The sequence below is a fragment of the Blennius ocellaris genome (assembly GCF_963422515.1).
Source record: "Blennius ocellaris genome assembly, chromosome: 10".
Taxonomy (NCBI): domain Eukaryota; kingdom Metazoa; phylum Chordata; class Actinopteri; order Blenniiformes; family Blenniidae; genus Blennius; species Blennius ocellaris.
The window spans coordinates 1,226,046-1,246,045 of NC_137659.1; the positions used below are offsets into that span (position 1 = coordinate 1,226,046).

General features: G+C 40.1%; 2 protein-coding genes across 3 annotated transcripts in view; one reads left to right on the forward strand and one right to left on the reverse strand.

Moving 5' to 3' along the window:
• The window catches only part of LOC308135371 (uncharacterized protein), a 432,222-nt gene that overhangs the window by 369,830 nt on the left and 42,392 nt on the right, over window positions 1-20,000 (reverse strand). The gene's annotated exons all lie outside the window — the stretch shown is intronic.
• Window positions 1-20,000, forward strand: part of gpc5c (glypican 5c) — a gene marked incomplete at its 3' end in the record, with an annotated part of 119,758 nt that overhangs the window by 69,585 nt on the left and 30,173 nt on the right. The window contains exon 7 of the mRNA XM_080502953.1: window positions 17,286-17,406. Coding sequence (XP_080359079.1) covers window positions 17,286-17,406 — 121 coding nt within the window. The remainder of the gene's footprint in view (window positions 1-17,285; window positions 17,407-20,000) is intronic.

Below are 20,000 nucleotides of genomic sequence, written 5' to 3' on the forward strand. Positions count from 1 at the left end.
CGAAATTGTAAAAAAAAAAAAAATTTCACTTTAAAGCTCAACGACCTGAAGCAGACGATGAGGCCGAGTGTGTATTTGTGAGAGACGCATTTTATTTTGACGTTTTAGTCGTAAAATCAACCTGTTGGTTCCTCTGTAATTGTCAAATTTAATAGTCTCAGGATTAAAAGTTGAGTTTTAGGGTTTACTAAAGGTTCTAACCTGTTGCTGAACCACATAAAAAAAAAAAAAAATCACAAACATATTGACATGTTTCCTGGTAATCTTTTGGTTTAAGTACAAACTCTTCATGCTTGTCAAATTGAATTCAGTTCTTTTGGCTCAGGAGGGGAAAGTTGAATTGAAGGACAAAAGGAAACGCAAACGTTTCCAAGACGGATTGAAAAAAGTCAAAACTGGAGGGATGGAGGCTTTTCTGTGGAGGTGTTGTGAAATGACATTTTTAAAAAGCGAGAGGCGAAGGAATGTGGAGCCCAGAAGAGAGCAGCTTTTACATCTCAACACGAACGTGACGAAGGAAAACAATAGAATCTGGATCAGTGGGAAGTCCAGGCGCCGCCCCAGTTATTATTTATCTGATTTTTCTTTTCCTTTTTTTTTTGTTTCCAAGCAAATCAGAAATGTAGTTTTGGCTCCGTGTCTGTTGAGTGATTTATAAACTGCGAGCAGCACTTTAAAACACACTCGGTGAGTAAACAGAGGCCAATATGAAGATTCAGACTCTGGATCCACTTCAGTGTCCTGATGGAACTACTAGAAATGTTTATGTGGCGTTTCTGAGAGGGGAGTTCAAGGCCGCACTTCAAACAAATATTGTTTTTTTTAAAGCTTCAAACTCTCGATGTGGAAGAGATTTTTTTTTTTTTTTAATGCAGCGGGGAAACTGAAATCAATAATTAAGCTTATTTAAAATATTTTATTTTGTGCAAAAAGGAGAAGTGGGGTAAATTTCTTAAAAGACCTGGAAGGAAGAGAGGAGCAATAAGTAAACAAGTATTAATATTTTTCTTATCAAGACATAACTTTGTTTTCATGGAAATTAAATCCCTCTTATATATATGTGTGTATATGTATATACTATATATGTGTATATGTATATACTATATACTATATATATATGTATATGTATATGTGTATATGTATATACTATATACTATATATATATGTATATGTGTATATGTATATACTATATATATGTATATGTGTATATGTATATACTATATACTATATATGTGTATATGTATATACTATATACTATATATGTGTATATGTATATATGTATATGTGTATATGTATATACTATATACTATGTATATATGTATATGTGTATGTATGTATATATATATATATGTACAGTATGTCTGGCTAGCAATGTAATGTTATAATGCTGTAAAGGGTATAGATTTATGTACTTTTTTAATAAGTACTTATTGTGTGTGGATAAATAGATTACAGATGAGTGGATAGATGATTATACCCTTATACCCTTTTTTGTATGTATATGTATTTTGTATACCATATTTTCCACAATATAGAGCGCATCTGAATTTAAACGGCACCCACAAAATTAAAAAAAATGTTTTAAAAAGCTGGAGCTGCAAAATTTAAAAATTAAATACATAAATAAACCAAAACATATATAAGCCTCACTTGACGATATATTGCAGGCATCCACGTTGTAACAGGGCAGGAATTTCACTGCAGGAACACGGCGATTGATCATATTTTCATCAATTCTCACAAATCTGTCTTTCATAGAGCTGGAAAGTGTTTTGTGCCTCGTGCTCCTGCTGCGAAGCTGCAGACAGACGGAGAGACAGACACTTAATCGGCAAGCGTTTTATGTCTTGATAAAGTATTTTATCGGTTATTTGTGATTCTGAGGAGGAAGATTCCTTTAGCCACGGAGTCCAGCGCTGTAGTTTACGTGATGCACCTGAACGCATCACTTAATTGGCAGTCAGCTGCTGGAGCTCCGGACCAGGAAGCAGGACGAGACAAATGTCACTTTTAAGACAAGTTTTGGAGAAAAAACAGCAGGTATCTACATGCGGAAGTAGAATCTGGCAACTTTGAAGCCCGTTAAGTTCAAAGCGTTGGAGAAAAGTCCGGAAAATACGGAATGTTTGGTCCTGAACTGAAGAGTAATTTCAAAAATGATGACTCAAAAATCCATAACTGGTTAAATATAAAGTTTGTTCAATTCAGTATTTTGGACTGGGTCAGTTAATCTTTTAGTTTCGTACGACGACGCTGCAGAAGTTGTGAAAGGAACGCAGTGTTTCTATCCCCGGGATCGTTTCCAATCTGTGGAAATGTTTTTGGAGGACGATGAGGACCCTGAGAGACGCGAGGCTGATTGACGGATGAGGCTGCTGCCGGCCAACATGGCCGCTCCGCCTGGGGTTCCTGCCAGGAAGGCCGTTTCCTCCGTGTGTTTGTCAATGCTGCCATCTGCCTGACTTCATTTGGATAACGGCTCGCTGACCTCTGGCCTTCGTCTTCCTGCCGGCGACGCCGTCGCCCTCCTCCTCCTCCTCCTCCTCCTCCTCCCCCCCCCTCCCCCGCCGGCGGTTCTGCACAACATCGCCACAGATAATCCCGTATATGTTATTCTGGTGTCAGTTCCAGCTGACTCATCATCTCGCCATCCTTCCTTCCTTCTTTCCTTCCTTCCTTCCTTCCTTCCTTCTTTCCTTCCTTCCTTCTTTCCTTCCTTCCTTCTTTCCTTCTTTCCTTCCTTCTTTCCTTCTTTCCTTCCTTCCTGCCTTCCTTCCTTCTTTCCTTCCTTCCTTCCCTCCTTCCTTCCTTCTTTCTTTTCTTTCCTTTCTTCCTTCCTTCTTTCTTTCTTCTTTCCTTCTTTCCTTCTTTCTTCTTTCCTTTCTTTCTTCTTTCTTTCCTTCTTTCTTTCTTTCTTTCTTCTTTCCTTCCTTCTTTCCTTCCTTCTTTCTTTCCTTCCTTCTTTCTTTCTTTCTTTCTTTCTTTCTTTTCTTTCCTTCTGTCCTTCTGTCCTTCCTTCCTTCCTTTGATGTGGCCTTGTTGAAGCGACGTTGAAGCAGGTTTTTAAAAATAAATAAATAAATCCAGCTGACTCATCATCTCGCCATCCTCCAAATGATCTCGTATGTCTCCGTGTGTGTGTGTGTGTGTGTGTGTGTGTGTGTGTGTGTGTGTGTGTGTGTGTGTGTGTGTGTGTGTGTGTGTGTGTGTGTGTGTGTGTGTGTGTGTGTGTGTGTGTGTGTGTGTGTGGCAGCAGAGAATCTGACCTTTGACCTCCCTCACTCAACACCCTCATGAACCCTCTTTACTCTGTACGCGGGTCCGTCTCACGACGCTTTTGTACATTTTGATGCCTTCATCTAGAACCTAGAGCTACGCTCGGTAGAGCGGCAGACCTCCGCCAACGCCACATTAAGTTGCGGGGACCGAGTTAGCGTGGCTAGCTTGATAGCCGTTAGCCTATCAGGTAGCTACATCGCTGTGTGGAAACGCTGAGCAGGGAGCGTCTCCATGTGTGATGTACTGTGCAATGACAACAAAGAAAGTCTAAGTCTAAGATCTCCTTTGATCTCTGAGGCGCCTCTATCATCCGCTTTGTATACAAAGTTTGTTTGACTTTTTTTAAATTGTGAAATGGTTTGCTGTTTACGTCCTGAAATCTAAAGGACTGATCCTTGCATGATGATGAATCATTTCAAAAAGTTTCATGCAAATGAGTTTTTTTGCGAAAAAGTTTTTAAGACACACACACATACACACAAACCACTAAATACATTTTAAAAAGGCTTTTCTGAAATTAAGCATTTCTGGTGAAAACGCTTCCAAAGTTTCACATTTGCACGGCAACCTTTCCTTCTTTCCTTCTTTCCTTCTTTCCTTCTTTCCTTCTTCCCTTCTTCCCTTCTTCCCTTCCTTCCTTCCTTCCTTCATCCTCCGATGTGGCCTTGTTGAAGCGACGTTGAAGCAGGTTTTTAAAAATAAACAAACAAATTTCATGATCCTAAAATGCCATTTGATCGGCCAGGTTACATGAAACGGCGTCGTGGTGTGTCCACGGCCCCAGTGACCCCCCCCCCCCCCCCCCCTCCAGACAGCCAGACCTGCCAAATAACCATCAGGTCACCGGTTCAACGCCAGCGACAGACTAACAGGTGCTGGGATCTTGTCTGCACTCCGGGGGGGGGGGAACAGGCTTCACCCTCCTGGACCTGCCCCCGCCTGCCCTTGTCTGCACCCTCCCCCTCCCCCTCCCCCCCCACCTCAGATATCTGTAACCTTCTCGGCATGTCTGGCAGCATGTGGCTGGAGACTCATCACTCCAGACGAGCTCTTCTCTCTCTTATTTACTTTATTTTATATCGTCGTTTAATAATAGTTCTTTTACTTGCTGACCTCATTTACATACATTTATACTTTCCTGACTGAGACAGTCTCTCTCTCTCTCTCTCTCTCTCTCTCTCTCTCTGTCTCTCTGTCTCTCTCTCTCTCGCTCTCTCTCTCTCTCTCGCTCTCTCTCTCTCGTGAACCTGCTGTCTAACAGGACTCCTGTGAAGCATAAACTCAACAATGCCTCCACCTACTGGTGAAAGGGTGGAAGTGACGCAACACTGAAAGTAAAAAAAAAAACAAGTAATTTTACAATTTTGTTGTATTAAATTGTTTTAGTTCCTCTGCGATAAGTTGTGCAGCTGCACGTTTTTAGACTCTGAGTACCTGAAGTACCTCTGAGTACCACATTCCTCATTAAAGTATATATTTTTTGTAAAACATGAAGGTTAAGTTTAATTAATTACACTCCAAACTGACATATTTGGCTTTTTGTATGCATGTTGTTCAGACACAAGTCCATATATACATATTTTTTAAATGCTTTAAATAAAACGAGTACATAAGAAAAAAGAGAGGGAAAAAAAAGTTATCCAGTGTTTTTAAAAGTTTTTATCCTGCTTTCTGATGCTGACCGGGTAAAATGGTTCCATAATAGCCTTTAGATTTAAACTTTGAATTTTTTCATTGCTGTGGCGCAGAAAATATATGAGGAAAATGTCTAATTTTGCAAAAAACCAAATGATTGAATTTACTAGAACATCAAAGTAAAGCCAATTTAAATTAAACATTCTGGTGGGGAAAATACAGTGAAATATCTGGAAACGTGTTGCATTGTCGTCGAATACTTAAAAAAAAAAAATCTATATTTTCTTTAAAGGTTTTATATTATTTTATATTAAAGCTGCAAAGCAATAGAGCTGAGATGTGTTTCCGTCCGTCTTGAGACGCAATGAATGCGCTCAAAGGGAGGAAGATGTAAAGAATTACGTGTCGTGACGATAAGAGAAGATCAACTTAATTTGTTTTAAATGTTCCTTTAGCAAGGCCAGAGATAAAATACAATACAACCCTTATTTAAAACGTGCTTTAAACACAAGTACAGGCGTGAAGGAAACGTTAAATAGAAACAAGAGTAGCCGATAAAAAGAGATAAAAAAAATTGTGTGAAGTCTAAAAGTGCAAGAAAAGCAATGCAATGTGACATTTTAGGGCGTCTGTTTACCGAATATGCAACTTTTTTGAAAAGCGCTCTGGCTCCGCCCCCTTGTAGTTCTTCTGCACATGCTCAGTAGACTCGGCGGTTTCGCACTTCAGGGTCCCTCTAATAGGGACGGCGGCAATCCTCCCGTTTAATAAACATGATAAAAGACGGGCTGATGGAGGTGGAAGGCTTCCACTTTAAAAAAGAAAAAAAAAGAAAAAGTAAATCCCCCGTTTGAGACTCGAATCAAAAACAAATGAGCTGATCTTGTTAAACTCAGATTTACTTGCAGGGTGACTCCCAGCTTACTGTGAAATTACACGGAATCACTTCCAGATGCTTTGGAAGGAGCGGGTCGGGGACGCTGCAGTACACAGCAGCGGCCACCAGGGCGCAGTGTTGAAGCGTCTTGTCAAACCACGACGAGTCAGGAAACTAAAGTTTCTCCTCTGATTGACAAAGTAGTGTTTTGGGGTTTTTTGTGCTTTTTTTGTTGTTTTTGTGCTTTTTTGGTGGGGTTTTTTGTTGTGTGCTTTTTTGTTGTTTTTTTTGCTTTATTTGTTTTGTTTTTTGCTTTTTTGTTTGTTTGTTTTTTTTTGCTTTTTTTGTTTGGTTTTTTTGCTTTTTTGGTGGTTTTTTTTTACTTTTTTTTTAATGTTTGGGGGTTTTTTTGTTTGGTTTTTTGGGGGTTTTTTTGTTGCTTTTTTTGTTTTTGTTTTTTGTTTGTTTTTTTCTTTTTTTTTTACTATTTTGTTTGGTTTGCTTGGCTTTTTGTTTTACTTTTTTTGTTATTTTTTTTTGCTTTTTTTGTTTTTTGTTTGTGCTTTTTTTGTTTGGGGTTTTTTTTTGGTTTGTTTTTTTCCCATTATTATTGAAGTATTTAAAGTGACGGCGGCCGGCCGGCTCTGGAAGACGAAGGGAGGAAGTGGAGGGAAGTCACTTAATACCGAATTAATTCAGCTCCGTGCAGTTTTTTTGTTTGTTTGTTTGTTTTTGTCCCACCGATTGCGAGCCGAATCGATCGCCGTTCAAATGATTCGTTAAACGAGACAAGCCGACGGCGTGGAGAACGAACATGAATCGGGGACGTGACTCGCTTGTCGGCGTCTTTTTATTTGCTTTTTGTCTCTTAAAACCAAACGTGTCTTCCTTCTTTTTTCTCCGAATGAGAATCCCAGAAGTGGACGACTCTCAGCTTCGTGGTCGTCATTCTTCAGGAGATCCCAGATTCTGTCGCCACCGAAAACCAAACGGTCGCCCGTTTTATCTTCGGCCAGAAGAGCCGACGTTTCACCACATCGGCTCGCTGGGAAAACACACAAATGAGAGGAAGTCGGCCTTAATAGATGGGATGAAACTGAGGCTTCGTCCACATGACGAGAAAAAAATATTTTTTCTCCCCCGGCCTTCTACTAAAAAACCTCCGTCCACACGTCACTGTGAACTCGGCTTCAGGCCATGTAGTTCACCTGCCAGGCCTGTAGGGGCGCTGTGACTCACCAGACACACCACAAACACAGAAGACAGAGCACATAGAACTTTAGACGTAGTTTCCAGCTCATAAACCTCCATATAATTCTAGTTTTATAGGTCTATGGCCCTGCTCCTCCTGCTGCTAGCATCATTAGCTTCTAGTTCTATAGGTCTATGGCTCTGCTCCTCCTGCTGCTAGCATCATTAGCTTCTAGTTCTATAGGTCTATGGCTCTGCTCCTCCTGCTGCTAGCGTCAGTAGCTTCTAGTTCTATAGGTCTATGGCCCTGCTCTTCCTGCTGCTAGCGTCATCTAGCTTCCACACTCGTAAACCTCGATATAAATCTAGTTCTATAGGTCTATTTCCCTGCTCTTCCTGCTACTAGCGTCAGTCGCTTCTGCACTCAAAAACCTCAATATAATTCTAGTTCTGTAGGTCTATGGCCCTGCTCTTCCTGCTGCTCGCGTCAGTAGCTTCTGCACTCATGAAGCTAATTAATTCTAGTTCTATAGGCCTATGTCCCTACTCCTGCTGCTAGTGTCAGTAGCTTCTGCCCTCATAGACTATTTAATTCTAGTTCTATAGATCTGTGGCACTGCTCTCTCCAGCTGCTAGCATCATCCAGCTTCCACACTCATAAACCTATATATTACTCTAGTTCTATAGGTCTATGGCCCTGCTCTTCCTGCTGCTAGCATCAGTAGCTTCTAGTTCTATAGGTCTATGGCTCTGCTCCTCCTGCTGCCAACGTCAGTAGCTTCTAGTTCTATAGGTCTATAGCCCTGCTCCTCCTGCTAGTGTCAGTAGCTTCTAGTTCTATAGGTCTATGGCCCTGCTTCTCCTGCTAGCGTCAGTAACTTCTAGTTCTATAGGTCTATGGCCCTGCTCCTCCTGCTAGTGTCAGTAGCTTCTAGTTCTATAGGTCTATGGCCCCGCTCCTCCTGCTGCTAACGTCAGTAGCTTCTGCACTCATTATCCTGTTTTTACTTCTAGTTCTATAGATCTAGGCGCAGCTTTTGCAGCAGGTTTGTTTTTAGTTTTCTAGTAATTTGCACCGTGGAGCTGCTGCTCTATAGAGCTCCAGCGGTAGAGTCGCTCCGGGGATCTTGAGACGTGGCAGAGCAGCACAGACCAGCGGGGGTGGGGGGGGGGGGGAGGAAGTCCAGCACAACCACAACCACCAGAAACAGCTGTTTTCTGTTTTTGTTTTGTTTTGGAAGTTTTTTCCTCCGTCGGTGCGAAACCAGAATATCTGTCTGCTCCTCTGGTCAAACCCACCAAAATAAACTTGAATGATTCAGTCATGGAAACGTGCTTCTTTCCTGCTGGAGTCACGGCAATAACAATCCAACTTGGTGCTTTTATTTTGACAGTCACCGTAATAATGATCCAACTTGGTAGTTTTATTTTGACAGTCACCGTAACAACGATCCAACTTGGTAGTTTTATTTTGACAGTCACCGTAATAACGATCCAACTTGGTAGTTTTATTTTGACAGTCACTGTAATAGCAATCCAACTTGGTGCTTTTATTTTGACAGTCACCGTAATAACAATCCAACTTGGTGCTTTTATTTTGACAGTCACCGTAATAACAATCCAACTTGGTGCTTTTATTTTGACAGTCACCATAATAACAATCCAACTTGGTGCTTTTATTTTGACAGTCACCATAATAATCCAACTTGGTGCTTTTATTTTGACAGTCACCATAATGACGATACAACTTAGTGGTTTTATTTTGACGGTCACCGTAATAATGATCCAACTTGGTAGTTTTATTTTGACAGTCACCGTAATAAAAAATCCAACTTGGTGGTTTTATTTTGACAGTCACCGTAATAATAATCTAGCTTGGTACTTTTATTTTGACAGTCACCGTAATAACGATCCAACTTGGTACTTTTATTTTGACAGTCACCGTAAAAACAATCCAACTTGGTACTTTTATTTTGACAGTCATTGAGTAAATGGAGCCTCAAAGTGGAAAAAGAGCGTTTTTGTGTAAACGGGGCGTCGATCTTCAAAAGAACTCGTATCGTCATTCATGGAAAGTCTGTTCCGCCTTTCTCATACGAACGAAGTGACTCAGATCCGTTGAAAAAGTTGTTTCTCTTGGCAAAAAAGTAAAAGTACAAAAACAACTCCTTCACTAATTCTGGCGTAAACTCACGTGTTGTCATATTTGCAGTTTTCTTTTGGTTTTTTTGGACATTTATTTTGAATTTACATGAGTTTTTGCTCAGGCTTGCATGAGAAACAAAACAAAGCGAGGTTGTGCGTTCAGACTGGTTTCAAAGGACTGTGGGAAAAGAACAAAAACAAAGTTGGGCTTCGTTATGTTGAGAAAACGAGTTTAGAGAGTTTCTCAGCGATGAGTCACGAGTGTGAAACGATCAGAACGACTTCCAACGCGTCTCACTTTGTCCTCGTTTTAATTACGCTGGTTAAAGAAAAATCAACATACTTCAATCAATAAGATAGATTTCAGGTATTTTTAGTCCGCCTGTATCGTTTACTTTACTACTTTACTTTGTAGTTTCCGTCTTGATTGATGTGCTTGAGCAGTTGGTGCTTTGATCCTGTGTGACATCGTGTTTATCTTTGGGCTTGTTTTTACTCCACGTCGTATTAAATGGAAATGTTGTTGTTGGTTTTTTTTTCTCATTTTAGTTTCAGAAAAGTTTTGTTTCCACGGCAACAGCAGAAACGTTGAACATAATGTAGTTTTCCTGTCAGGCCACTAGTCGGCGCTGTTGTTTGTTTTTGTAATGAAATCGGACGAGAACAAACAAACGCATCTAAACTTTAACAACTGGGAGAACACGGAATATTCTGGTGGACAGAAGTTGAATTATTATTGTGGTGACTGTCAAAATAAAAGCACCAAGTTGGATTATTATTGTGACTGTAAAAAAATAAAAGCACCAAGTTGTATTATTATAGTGACTGTCAAAATAAAAGCACCAAGTTGTATTATTATAGTGACTGTCAAAATAAAAGCACCAAGTTGTATATTTATAGTCAGTCAGAATAAAAGTACCAAGTTGTATTATTATGGTGACTGTCAAAATAAAAGCAACAAGTTGGATTATTATAGTGACTGTCAAAATAAAAGCACCAAGTTGGATTATTATAGTGACTGTAAAAAATAAAAGCGCCAAGTTGGATTATTATGGTGACTGTCAAAATAAAAGCACCAAGCTGGATTATTATAGTGACTGTCAAAATAAAAGCACCAAGTTGGATTATTATAGTGACTGTAAAAATATAAAAGCACAAAGTTGGATTATTATTGTGACTGTAAAAAAATAAAAGCACCAAGTTGGATTATTATGGTGACTGTCAAAATTAAAGCACCAATTGGATTATTACGATGACTCAAAATAATAATTCAGAGTTGGATTTTTTTATGGTGACTCTCACAATAAAAGCACCATATTGGATTTTTTCCGATGACTGTCAAAATAAAAGCACCGAGTCCCAGGAGAATATGGACTGGGGGGGTGCCGTGTGAACGAGGAACCGAGCCGCCGTCCGTCGGCCTTCCAGGCTGCGGGAGAGAGAAAATAAAAGCATGACGGAATTCCTGGCTGGGCTTTTGAAGCCACTTCCAGGAAATCCCTCCGCCTCGCTGAACTCCTCAAGACATGAAGTGAGACGGAACTCCGAGTCTCGCTGCTGCAGCTCCGGTGGACAAACGTTCTGCTTCCCGCGGTGGAAACCATTAAATCAAATCTGGAGTGAGTCTGAGCAGTTCCACTTCACATTTGAGGCTTTCATTTTATTTTTTTAAATTTTATTTATTTCCAAGCAGTAGAACTCGGAACGTTTTGTCAAAGCCTGAACGTCCGTTAGGTTTGTGTCTCGCCGGGACGAGACGTCTCAGTTAAAGGTTTGAATTCGTCATTTGTCCCTTCGTCCCGCCACAATAAAACGACTCGTTCAGACGATCTGATCCTCAAGTCAGGAAACCGCACTGCAAACCACTGCGTTTTTTTTTTTTTTTTTTAGACGTGATGGATGATTTGAGCTTGTTTTAAAAAGTTGCTTACTCATTTTTAAGACCTTGATTTCACAGTAAAATCTAGATTTAAAAAAATTTAATCTTATTTTCAAGATTTCTTGAAAAGATTTTTACAATTTTGTGTTTCACATGACATAAAACTTGAAATGTAGTCTTTATTTATGGTTATGTATATATGTGTATATATGTATATATACATATATAGACAACCATATATATGTCTGTGTATATATACACATATATAAATATAATATATACTTTCTGTATAGCTAAGAATGTTATTTAATCTAATCTAAGTTATTTCAATATACACATACATTCATATATGTGCATATATACACATACATACATATATGTATTCATTCATTGTATTCCTCCTTTTATGTAATGCATTAAATACATTCACATGAAGTGTATATATATATATATATATATATATATATATATATATCTTCTATATTAAATAACATTCTTACAGCTTTAATTGCATATATAATACAAACTACTCGTAATAAAGTATATATTATATTGTACTATTCATATATGTGTGTATGTATATACAACTTCTATATTAAATAACATTCTTAGTTATATTTACATATATAATACAATCTACTCTTAATACAGAAAAAAAAATATAAAATATAAGTATTTATTATTGGAGAAGGGATTTGATATGTTTATTACGTGTGTGTGTGTGTGTGTGTGTGTGTGTGTGTGTGTGTGTGTGTGTGTGTGTGTGTGTGTGTGTGTGTGTGTGTGTGTGTGTGTGTGTGTGTGTGTGTGTGTGTGTGTGTGTGTGTGTGTGTGTGTGTGTGAGTGAGACAGATTGCGCAAGATGTTTGAACTGAAACACGCCTGCAATGAATTATTATATAAACGTGTTTACATCTAATCCAGGTTTTTGCAGGATTACTTTTTTTTATATATATTTTTTATTTATTTTAAAAAACAGGTTTTAGCTAAGTGTGTGTGTGTTGGGGGGGGGGGTTGGGGGGGTGGGGGGTAGAATAAGAGGCCCAGTGTTCGGCCTCCTGGCCGACAGACGACCTCTGATGGTTGATCTCATGATTCCTCTGCTCACAAAGCTTCATTTCAAAACTAAACAAGCACATTTCTTATTGTTTGACATATTTGTTCCCCGTGTTTACGATTGAAGACAAACCCTTTTAGTGTGCGTGTGTGTTTGTGTGTGTGCGTGTGTGTGCACGTTGCGTAATCCCCCCCCCACCCTTGGGGTTTGTCGTCGGGCGAATGGCAGTGTGTGAGAGCGCTCTGGCCTTTCAGAACAAAACGACCCGACAGGTTCAACATGTTGCTCGTAAAGATCGCCGCCGTCCACAAACACCCACCCCAACCACCCCCCCCCCCCCCACCCCACCCCACCCCCCACCTCAGTTTTTCTCCTGCAACTTTAAGCAGATTTATACTCATTTCGTAGAATTGTCCAATAACAAGCGATCAAATGACCTGTAAATGTGTTTAAAGCACAGAATTGTAACTTTACCGTTTTGTAAACTTATACATCTGTTTGACTCATTTCGGCCATTTTTACTTTTTTTTTTTTCATTGTTAAAAATAAATTAATAAATAAAACAATTCAACGCGGAACAGAAGCGGCAGAGACGGTTACATCATATCCTCTGTTGTTTTATCGCAATTAATATTTTCCAATATTTTTTTGGCTGAGATTTCTGTTCTTTTTAAGTTGCGTGGAACTTTTTCTGAAACAAAAATGCGAAGAAAAAAAAACCCAATATCAGATCCTAGGAGCTGCGTTCAGAATCTGCTGTGTCTGTGTGAGCTGGACTGGCTCCGCCCACACACACGCCGGGAAGATGGAGGAAGTACTTCCTCTCGTGGCGCCATGTGCCAGAGCAGAGCTGCCTGATTGTGGGAGGAGTCAAAGGGGGGGGGGAGCCTACCTTGATTGTGATTGGCTGAACCTCCTGATGACACTATATAGGGTTTGATTTCTGATTGGCTGCTGGGAGCAACACACTTTTTTAAAAGAGAGAGAGGGAGGATACACTTTCTTCACTTCTGGGGCGTCGTTCCAGGTGTGGAGACGATTATTACTGCTGGGAAAACTTTTAGGAAGTGAGTTTTACATAATATGGCCCCTTTAAGAGTAGCAAACGATGCAGTTTGTAAAAAAAACCCAACATAATTCCTAATTTTCCCTCCATTTTGCACCAGAAATAACCATTAAATTGTCTTTATGTTGCGATTGCACTCATTATCTGTGTTAAACGTTTAGTTCTTTGTTATAATGTCGACATTTTCGTCACGTATACTCTACACACTACATCAAAGAGGATCTTCAAAGTTTAAATCTAAAGGTCATTACGGCTCGTATTTTACCGCTCCAGATGAAATCCTGCTCGACGCTAATGTGTTTGACACGCCTGCCCTATAAGCCCAGCCTTTAACATAATACCTCGTAATATTCTGACTCGCGGGGCTTATTTCAAGACGACGCTGAATTACCTCTGCGGTCGTCGATTCAATAAACTGGAGGACGACATCACAAAGAGTCGTCTTGCACTCATGTTAGAGTCTAATTGATTCCGTTTGACGCAACTGTTTACTACCGTTTGAACTTCCCTGAGCAAAATGTCAGGCTCTGAGCGCCGTGCAGCTCCGTCCAGGCTCAGGGAATTTTTCCACAAATAGCAACAGGACAGAGTTTGTACGTCTAGAGATGAGACGTAGAATCGTGCCTCCACACTGCCTTTTTTTTAAGAACGAGGGGGAAATTCGCCAGCGACGTCAGCCAGCGGCCGAAATTAACGCTTTTCCTGCGCGACGGCTCAATAATCCGATAAGAAGCTGACCACGCCCCCTCAAAGCAGGCCACGCCCCCTCAAAGCAGGCCACACCTCTGTGAAGCAGCGTTTCACAACACAAATAATGCCTAATTTTAAAGCAATTATTGGGAGGTGGGAAAAAGTCTTTAAAATGGGGTATCACTTGTGTTTCTACATGGACGAGCAAGCGAACTACCAATGTTTTTTGTGGATGTTCTAGCCTTTGATCTATACGTTCAGTGCGAGCCGTTGACCCATCCAAGATGGCGGCGCTGTGGGCTCGTCACGGGCGGCAGGACGTGAGGCATCTAGTGTTTTATATCTATGACTGCCGTCCATATTTACGTCCGTCTGCGGCGTCTTGGAAAATGGTGTAGTTTTCATGTCAGGCCACAAGGGGGTGCTGTTCTTTGTCTTGGGAATTAACACATCGGCTCAAACGCCTTGACAACGAGGACTTCATGGATCCTACTCCAGATCCACGTAGCCATAAACCTGAACAAACTGGAAGCTGGAGGTTAAAATAGAAAAATAAAAAAGACTGAATCCAAAGATAAAGAAGCTTCATGTTTCTCTTAAAAATGTGTGTGAGGAAATCGAACGATGACCCTTGGCTGCAGTTTTTTTTTAAAAACAAACCAACACATTTATGGAACTAATTGAATCCCATGTGAGTGTTTGCTTGTTAAAGCGTCCAGCTAGGCAGCGCTGATTATTCACAAACTGAGCACACAGGAAATATAATGAAGTTTTACCTGAGGCCAGCCTGTGCCCCCCCACCCCACCCCACCCCCCCCCCCCCCCCACCCCCCATGTATGTGAGCGTCGGTACAGTCAGGATGTAAACAGCCTGTTTTTTTTTTTTGCTCAAATCCATTAAAATGAATAGTTTGTTTTTGTTTTTCTGGCCCGATGACCCCGCCGGCGTTCCTGCCGGCTCTCTGGAGATCAACGCGGGTCAGATGTGAGATCATCCCCGAGGGGGTGGGGGGGGGGGTCAAAGGTCACAGCTCCAGGCGTACAGGATAGATGAGAGGAGATAATGCCGCCTTCATCAGGGAACGAGTCAGTTCCTTCGGAAACAGTCGCAGAGGCCGGAGCTATAAATACGAATGATATTTCTCTTCAGTCTGAATGGCTTTTTTTGGGGGGGGAGGGGGGGGGGCGGGGGGGGGGGCTTGTTGAGCTTGTTTTTCTGGAGGTGGATAAACAATCCAAACAGATTGACTTCGTGTTGTTTTTAGCCGGTCGCCGTTTACGCAACGTTTCAAGTGAAAACGCAACGTTTTTGTTTTCGAAATTTAGCATTTTGCATGAAAACGTCTGTAGGAAGTACTGCAGCACGCCACCAGGGGGTGCAGTTGTTTGATTTTTTGTAATGACGCCACACATGCACAGTAAAATGCAAAAAAAAAAAACCTGGAAGTGAAGTTAATGTGCAGCGTCAGACGGTTCGTCGCTAGGTTGGTTATTTAATTTTTTAAATGTTTTTTTTTTTTTTTGTGCATTTTTATGGGTCCGATGTTGTTTAAAGTGCCGCCTCAGCAGGCGGAAGCAGCGGCGGCCTTATCGAGACGCCGCTTAGATCACCGGCCACAGATTCTCGGGTTCAGCACTTTTATGATTGCCGGCAATCTCACACACACACACACACACACACACACACACACACTCTTAAACCATCCATAATCACTTTATCAGCCGCACACTGCCGGTGGGAGAATCCATTGATTTGACGCCAGGACGCGTCGTTCCTCTGCAGTGTGCTTAAATCCTCAACATATGGAAGATTAGCATCAATGTGGAACATCAACGTCTTACTTCCGTTCAGATTCCCTGGAAAAACGACGGACGGAAATAAAACCCTACTTATTGAGGAATATTGTGACGACGGCCTTGAATGAGTGTTTGGTTCCCGAGAAGAAGAAGAAGCTGGTCACATTGATAAACAGGAAAATTGAACAGCCATCAACAATTTGCAGAATAAAAAAAAAAAAAACTTAAGGTTTGACGGTAAGAATTGAATTATGTGTGAGCTCAAACAACATGGGGGACCAAATGTGGCCAAAAATAAATAAATACACAATTAAACAGTTAATTAAATGTGTTGTCAATTAATTAAAATTAAGATTAAGTAAAGCATTTCATTAAAATTACCAATTCTTTTTATGTTTAAACAAACAAACTTTTATTCTGACAGATGGGTGCAACACGAAATGTAATAGTGGTATAATTATAATTTGTTTTACATCAAATAAATTGGTATTTGAATTAATGAATGATTATTTATTATGAATATTTATTTATTTATAATCAGTAGTAATATCATAATACTAAACAGAATACAATTTATTATTTTATACAATTATTAAATGGTGTATATATTTGTTGGCACTTTTAGTCTTTCATTTATTGATTAATTCATAATAAGTAATAGTGATATCATAATCATCATAATAATAATAAACAACACTATATAATAATATATACAAATATTAAATGGTATATATATTTGTAGGTACTTTTAGTTTTATTATTTATTTTTTTATATTTAATTAATTAATTACTTTTTATTTATATATAGCAACAAACAAAATACAATACATGTTAATGCATCACTGCTTCAATTCCAATTCGATACTTCCACAGAAAATATTGTCAAAATGGGGCGAAAAGCCACATCAAGTGATTCTCGCCACGTTTGATGGTTCAAGGCTGACTCAGATTTCGCTTAATGGAGCTTTTATTAATGACGGCGTCTGACAAGCGAGAGCCTAATTAATGGCTTTTAGTTTGTGTCGAGGAGGAGCGCTGGGCCGACTGTGGGACAGAGACACTCATGTTTCCTTTTTGTGTAGATTCATGGAAAACCAAAAACTGCGAAATGTCCCACACAAAGCGGATGAGAGAGGCGCTTCATAGAGATCAAAAGAGACCAGCTGCTGTTGCCATGGAGACGTGGCTTTTGCGAAAAAAAAATTTGTCGGAATTGCATGAGATTTTCAGTGTTGATTTGTCGTCATCCAAGAGTGGTCCCATTGACCATTGAGAGCACACTGGGTCAAAGGTCAAAGGTCACGCACAGGTTAGGGTTAGGGTCAGTTTTAATTTCGATTGGTGTCAAATACATTAATTTAATCTAAAGTCGGCCTGATTGGTAAAATAGAGCCAATAAACCTTTAAATTGAAACTTTCTTCCAGAGTATACGTGATTAAAATGTCTATTTTCACAAAACCCAAACATTTACTCCTGAAAATGACTCCAGAAAGTCAATTTTAATTAAAACTTGTGCTGCAAAATACAGTGAAATGTTTGTTTGCTGTGATTAATGTCCTTCGTGTCTCGATTGCATGGCGACGTAATTTGCTGCGGTTTCGTGGATAGCGGCGTGTCGCTGCCGTTAGAAGCCGAGGCCCTGACCTCCCCTCCCTCTCGTCCTCACAGCTACACGGGCAGAGTGGTGGGGAACGGCGTGCACGCCCAGAGGCAGAACCCAGAGGTCAAAGTTCGCAGCATGGACCCCGCTATGGCCGAGGTCAAGGAGAGGTTGGAGCGCTTCAACCAGGTAAGACGACCAGAACACGCGTCACTGATTATCCCTTTCTTCTACACCTGAACACCGAGCAAGTATTTAAGAAAATAAGAATAATGATAATAATAGTGCTAGTAAAGCATTAATCTGTGTTTATACAGTGGGGTTTTTTTTTACCTTCGCCTCGTTATGTTATGGCTGACAATTTATAAAATTTTTTAATCAGGGTTTTATTTATTTATTTATTAGTTTATATGTATGAATTTGACCAACTTAAAAAAAAAACTAGTCACCCGAATTGCATGACATTTTCAGGGATGATTTGTCATCATTCAAGGACCAATCGATTAGATTTTGGGACGTTAACGGCTCACAGTTTCCAAATAGATTTAAAAAACAACAACCAGAGAGCGGTACCTCAAAGAGATCAAAGGAGATCAGTGTCTGTTGCCATGGAGACACTCCCTGCTCAGTGTTTCCACACAGCGATGTTGCTACCTGATAGGCTAGTTAGCATTGCTATGAGCTAACAGGCTAGTGACGCTAACTCGGTCCCGCTCTAGCGAGCGTAGCTCTAGCTTAGCAAACAGTTCAACCTTATTGTATTGGAGCTTCAAATTTGTTCCGTATTACCAGGGTTAATTACTAGTGACTGTGGACGCTCGTGACAAAGTCGTCATTGATGAGACGTTTTGTCTTTTTCCCTTCAAACAATAAAAGTCAAAAGTCAAAAGATCGACTGAAACGTCCTCGCCTTTGATCTCGAGGCTTGTTTGGAGCAAAGAGGCCGATATCAACGAGACATGAAAGGGAGACAGTGACGGGAAGAAGAAGAGAGAGAGAGAGAAAAAAAAGTGACTTACTGTGCGAAGAGAGAGAAAGAGAAAGATGAGAGGCGGGAGCAAAAGGTCAGGGATGAGTGACGGACGACACAGGCGGCTTCAAAGTGACACTGTTTGTCATGTAGATGGGCTCCGGGGCTGAAAGGGACGCAGAAGAAAAGGGAGGCTATTCCAGACGGTCCCCAGAGGACATTTGGGGAGACAAACGGGGCAGATCTGGTTCCCCTCCGCCCGCCTGCCCTTTTGTTGCCCTGGACATTATGCCTGCAGATCGCACACCACACAAATCTCAATTTTACTCTCTCTCTCTCTCGCTCTCTTTCTCTCTCGCAATATAATACTCTTTATTATTTGACTTTTACTCTTGACGTTTTCCTCCACTTGCTTCTATTTGACATCGTCTCCACACATTTGAACAAATTCTCTCTATTTTCTCTTTCGCAGAGGATTCAGTGAACTCGGTTCAGTTTGAATATCAACAGAATATTAAATGTTAATAAAGAGTGAATATGACCAAAAGAGACATTCCTGACGGAGCTGCTAGCGTCTTGATCAATGAACATAAACTGTGTCTCGCGTCACATTTATGAAGTGCTAATTACAATTTAGGGAAAACATTTCATTGCGTCTGAAGACAATTTTGACATTTGAGTCGTTTTAATAATTTGGACTCATTTGTTTAAGTAATTCTGTGTGTTTGTGATTTTTTCCCCATCAGAAATCCTCCTTTTTTAAGTTTAAAAAAACAAAAGTGTTTTAACAGCTTTAAGCTGAATACCATAATTGTATTTGTCCCGTGTTTTTTTTTTAAGCCATTTTAAGTCCAAAATAATTTTGTGCGTAAATGAAACAAAAACAAGCTAAAATGTTTATTTAATTTTTGGAGAAGTTCAGAGAGCCGCATGCAGACGTCTGATGTTCACTAAATCACTAAAATACCGTCCGAAAAGGTCAAATTCTACCATTTTTTGCCACAAAAGCCACAAGTTCAGGTCCGTTTGCGCCACATTTCAAGTGAAAACGCATCGTTTGGCATCAAGCCAACAATGAAAAACATGTACTGACGATGCTGAGCCATGAGGTGGCGCTGTTGTTTGGTTATTTGTGAAAAACAATGAGCAGGGAGCGATTTAAACAAAAATCAGAGATTCAGGCCGATAATTTTTTTTTTATTATGCTGATCTCCTTTGATCTCCATGAGGTGCCTCTCTCATCTGCTTTGTATGGAAAACATTTTTGGGGATTTATTTCAAAAACTTTTAACCATTAACACCCCAAAAATCGAATCAATTGGTCCTTGGATGACAACAAATCATCGCTGAAGATTTCGTGTAATTTGGGCGATCCGTTTTTTGTGAAAAGTAAAAAAAATGTGAAAAAAGCATTTGAGGGTTAAAATGTACTTGAAAAGTTGCAGAAACATCAGACTTGGTGAAAAATGTGTTAATTTTAAATGAGGAATTTAAAAAAGTGGCTCAACGGCATCGCTTGCGAAATTAGGAAAAAGATCCCGTTTCCCCAACACACACACACATGAAAAACTCTGACACACAAACTGGAAACTCAACAGGAAGTTGGATATTTTGAGGAAGAAGGGGGATTTTGGCGAATTTTCACCCAAATTTCGCCATTTTTGCAGTTGGATATTTAATTCTGCTTCAATCGCTGAACTGTATCGAGGATTACGAGGAGGGGTGCTCTGAAGTATCAACCCGACACCGGTATCGGTATCGGTATCTGTATCGGTGCATCCCTGAAAATATCGTCCCAATAATGGGTCAAATC